This window comes from Callorhinchus milii, unplaced genomic scaffold, assembly GCF_018977255.1.
Source record: "Callorhinchus milii isolate IMCB2004 unplaced genomic scaffold, IMCB_Cmil_1.0 Scaffold10, whole genome shotgun sequence".
NCBI classification, from domain to species: Eukaryota; Metazoa; Chordata; class Chondrichthyes; order Chimaeriformes; family Callorhinchidae; genus Callorhinchus; species Callorhinchus milii.
Window position 1 is genome coordinate 6,096,173 of NW_024704751.1, and position 4,258 is coordinate 6,100,430.

A 4,258-nucleotide genomic window follows, 5' to 3' on the forward strand; every position below is an offset into this window, starting at 1 on the left:
CAAGGCCCGAAGAGGAAAGGGCACGTTTGGAAGTTAAAGATCCCTTGACACTTTTTGGAAAGGGAAGCAAGTTTCTTCTTGTGTTTTGGCCAACAATACTCCTCTACCCTCCCCTCTTTTAAAAAAAAAGTAAAATTGGTCATTCATTTCTTATTGTTTTTGGGACATCGCTGTGTCATGTTCATCTACTTACACAGAGTCACTACCCGTGGTGCTCTTGCTGGAAATGTTTAAGCGAAACCACGAAAATAAATAAATCATTTATAGATGCCCCAGCATCCCCTCCCTTTGGTTGGTTGCTTTCTATGTTTCTCTTCCCAGTACATTGTATTGTAATGTAATTTTACTGTTTTCAGGCTTTTTTTTTTGACTCACTTACTCTTACAGCTCTGCACAGCCTTTCAAAGGTGATTTTCATTTGCTCAAAAGTGGCTTTACGGACTGCTTTTGCAACCAATGAATAGGTAGAAAATTGATGGACAGAATCCATCTGTGGGGAGGAATGTGGGAGCCCGCCTTTTCTTTTCCTCTCTCTCTCTCTCTCTTCCCCCCCCCTTCCCCCCCACCGAACTTGTAATCATGTGTGTGCACTCTAGGGATTAAGAAACTTGCTATTGTGATTTTCTCAGTGGCTAAAATACCGTTTGAGAAAATTACTCAGTGGGATTAGCAGTAACGCGCAATCTGTGAACACTATTACTATCACATGCAGGACACGGGACATTCGAGTCCTCCGTCCACCAATTTAGGCTTTGAAGGCAGAACGGTACTTACTTATTACACTTTGAACTTTGGCAACAATACTGCTCGTTGGAGTGGGAGAGACCTTCTCTGAGAAGTCGCAGGAATAGAGAACATTGTCGACGGTTGTCCCATGTTCACTGTAGTTTAGCAATTCATAGTGTTTTGTGTTCTAAAATACAATGAATAATGAGCGTCAATAATTCATACAAAGCAGTTCATGGGCAATTAAAGCACTCCACCATCGATTTCCAATCAGCTATTTGTGCAGGTGAAATACTTTCCCAAATCATGTATATAAAACAGAACATTTCACCCACAAAATGCAGTCACTCCATTTTACTTTCTGTGAAGCGCTTTGAGAAGTCTCAAAGACGTCGACAAGATGCTATATCAAATGCAAGAATTATTATTATTATTATCATTATTATAACATTAGCATTGTGCTACAAGAAGCCACCATTGAAGACTTCACCTCCACATTAAGTATACAACTTGCTTTTAAGCAATTATACATTCCTACCCCATGAATTACAAGGGAGTCAGTCCATTCGGTTAATAGTTAGATTTTCACACCCGTAGTTTTATAGTCTGCACATACACAGTCCACCACACACTCAACTTGGAGCTTCTGGTATCAGGAGACAGATAAGTCAATTTAATACCACTTCTCCCATGCCAGTTAAGTCAGGCACCTAGGACTTCAAGAATACCCCTTTCAAATCTGTTGCCAATTGCCTGATGTAACAGTCTGTGCTATTTCATCCCCACTAACTTGCCAGCACCACGTTTGAATCTGCCACATCCATTTTTTGTGCCAGGTTTATTCAGATTCCTGAAGCTTACCTCATCGTAGAATATGCAAGCGTGTTTGCCTGAAACATAATTGCAATGACCATAATTTGTAAGGCACACATCCATGTCAGCACCTGAGAAGAAAACAAACATGACATTTAGTTCAAATTCAAGATTCATTTCACTTTGTGCTCACCAGATATACAGCAATGGCACAACCTTAAAACATTGCTGCGCTGTTTGGGGGTGGGGGGGAGGATTTAAGTTAAGGGCCAGCTTGGCTCAATTGTTAGCACTCGGGAGTCAAAGAGTTGTGGCTTTAAGCCCCACTTTGGGACTTATGAGCTGACATTCAAGCCCAGTACTCGAGAAGAGAGCTGCATTCTCAGAGGTGCCAGAAGTCTGATGAGATGTTAAACAGAGATCCCATCTGCCTGTTCAAGTAGATGTTAAAGATCTCAAGACGCTATTGGAAAAGAGAAGGGAGTTTCTCCCAGTGTTCTGGCCAACAATTCAACAGGATAAATTGGTCATTCATTTCAAGATTGTTTTGGGGGCATTGCTGTGCGCAAATTATACAATTACCCGTGAAGTGCTTTGTGGATGCTGCAAATGCTACGTTAAACACAAAAGGTTATTTTGTTATTATACTTGGGGAAAATATCTGTGTGATATCACTGCATCCTTTCAATGTGCATGAGCTGCGGCTGAATATTTCATGCAGTTATTTACTTCTCACCTGTTCCTATGTAAAGTGTCCTGTAGCACATATTAACAGCTTGGCCTTTTCCCGTAAGGGGATAAAACACTGCCCGTGCTTGAACCTCGGTCACCGGAGCTGGAGAATAAAAAGGGGGGGAAATAAAGGCATCGTTCACAGTGTATCAGAAAGCCCGTGCACTGACCATAAGTCTCAATGTAGGTCCCAAGTTGTAATGTTAAAACAATTAAAAAAATGCACGCATCACACTTGTTATCCTACTAAGGGCAAGCACAATTCAATTGGTTTGTAATCGGTTCAATGATGAGGATATTTTATCCCGCTCGCGTGTGTGCGGCGCTTCTCTAACAAACTGCCTCACCTTCAGGCTGCGTTGTAGCAGCAGTCGTTTGGGTTTTTGAGGTGCTGAGTGCAGACGGTAGAGAGGGCGCTTTGGGGGGAAACAGTTGCTGAATTCTCTGCCAAGCCAGTAACTGGATCAACTTCTCATCGAGCTTATTCAATTCAATCTCTGTGCAAGAAAAAGAGAAAAAAAAAGACATCAATTTCAAGTTTTTCTGATAACAGCTCACACTCGAAAGATCATTATACGAAAATGTCAGGGAGGAGAGAGCATAAAACTATTTTTTCCCCAAACAACATGCATTTATATAGCGCACGGTATATGCACGGTAGCGTCCCAGAGAGCTTGACAGTGGTGGAGTCCGACAAACACTAACTAACAGGGAGAGAGTTCACATTCCATTTCAATAAATTATCTCGAGGCGGGATGCATGGAACTCTGGCGTGGATATTCTGAAGCACGGTTATGGGTTTCCGCAAGTGTCGGACAACTGCCCAATGGGAAAAAGTGCTTTTCACACAGTTCCAATATCTACAAGCAACTCTTTCAAATTCTGTAAACTCAGATCACGATATCTCAATCAAGCTTTAAATACCTTGATTTTTTTTACAAGGCAGCATTAAATACCTGGCAAATTCACTGGCTAAAATTACAAAATTAAAGTAGGCGACAGAATATGCTTGTCATCCTCCACCGTTGGATAAAAGACAAGAGGAGGAAGAAGTGAATATTGCTCCCATCATTTTAACTGCTCACTCGGAAGCCAGATAAAACATTTCAATGCGTCAATTGTCTCTTGATGGGGCATCTTACTGAACACAATGCGATTTTCAATACTATCGATTTGTCAGCTGTCAAATGAGGTTTGATATGTATTCGTGGATGAATTTAGTTTACAGGCTGGTCTTGTCCTGAAGGCATGGGGAGAAAAAAAAGAACACAAACGCTGGCCCCAGACTCTAGTCACCAACAGAGCGCCCCATCTGTGCCGCGGACAAACCGAAGGAAACTCACTCACTCACGACATCACTGCAAACGCCTTTCACCAGCCACACAGAGAGGCACGAAGCAGCCTTACAAGCGAAGGGTTTGGGGTGGGGGGAAAAAACCCAAATAAATCTGGAGGCGCCAAACTGTGTGTACTAGTAACCGCACGAAGGTAAAATCCTGATGCTACTTTTGCAGCCAAATTCAACTTGCTCTCAGGAATAAACTAATGCATGTGGCATAAACTGTTCCTTTGGCAGAACGACAAGATAAATTCACGGGTACAATTTTTGAATCCACCTACCCCCGCCACCTTCCATAGCTGCCTGCAGAGAGTTAGCAAGGTCCAACATAACCAAAGTGTTTGACGGAGAAGTTAATGGAACTGCTGGTTTGCTTCCCATGGACACTCCTGTGGACAGCCCGGTTGGATTCACTTTACTTTCTACGGGAGAAACAATTGCACGTTATAGAAAGGATAACGTTACAGACATAACTAGAGCAAATCTTAGGATCCTAATCTGAAACTCACATAGTGCTGCCAATGCCTGCAGAGAACCAAGCTGCTCAAAGCTGTAGCTCTTCATTCCTCGAAAGATTTCACTAGCATGTAGCACAAAGCTTCAAAAATGCTGCCTATTCAAACCATTTGCTGAAGAGAATAGACACCT

At 42.3% G+C, this 4,258-nt stretch overlaps 1 protein-coding gene across 1 annotated transcript; it reads right to left on the reverse strand.

The window, feature by feature from the left end:
- Window positions 1–745: 745 nt before the first annotated feature.
- On the reverse strand, window positions 746–4,050 carry LOC121849770 (PHD finger protein 12-like). Its single transcript, XM_042338563.1, has 5 exons — window positions 3,892–4,050; window positions 2,619–2,768; window positions 2,276–2,374; window positions 1,588–1,670; window positions 746–913 (listed from the first exon to the last, which is right to left on the reverse strand). Exons 1-5 carry the CDS (start codon window positions 3,989–3,991, stop codon window positions 746–748), a joined length of 600 nt encoding a protein of 199 aa, XP_042194497.1. The 5' UTR covers window positions 3,992–4,050.
- Between the last annotated feature and the right edge of the window lie 208 nt (window positions 4,051–4,258).

Bases quoted from the DNA above. Each gene is read 5' to 3' on its own strand.
- LOC121849770 (XM_042338563.1), bottom strand. From the start codon at position 3,991: ATGGGAAGCAAACCAGCAGTTCCATTAACTTCTCCGTCAAACACTTTG. The intron at 2,375-2,618 runs GTGAGGCAGTTT...TTTATTCTCCAG, and splicing joins TGCTACAACGCAGCCTGAAG to CTCCGGTGACCGAGGTTCAA. The intron at 1,671-2,275 runs GTGAGAAGTAAA...TTTTCTTCTCAG, and splicing joins GACACTTTACATAGGAACAG to GTGCTGACATGGATGTGTGC.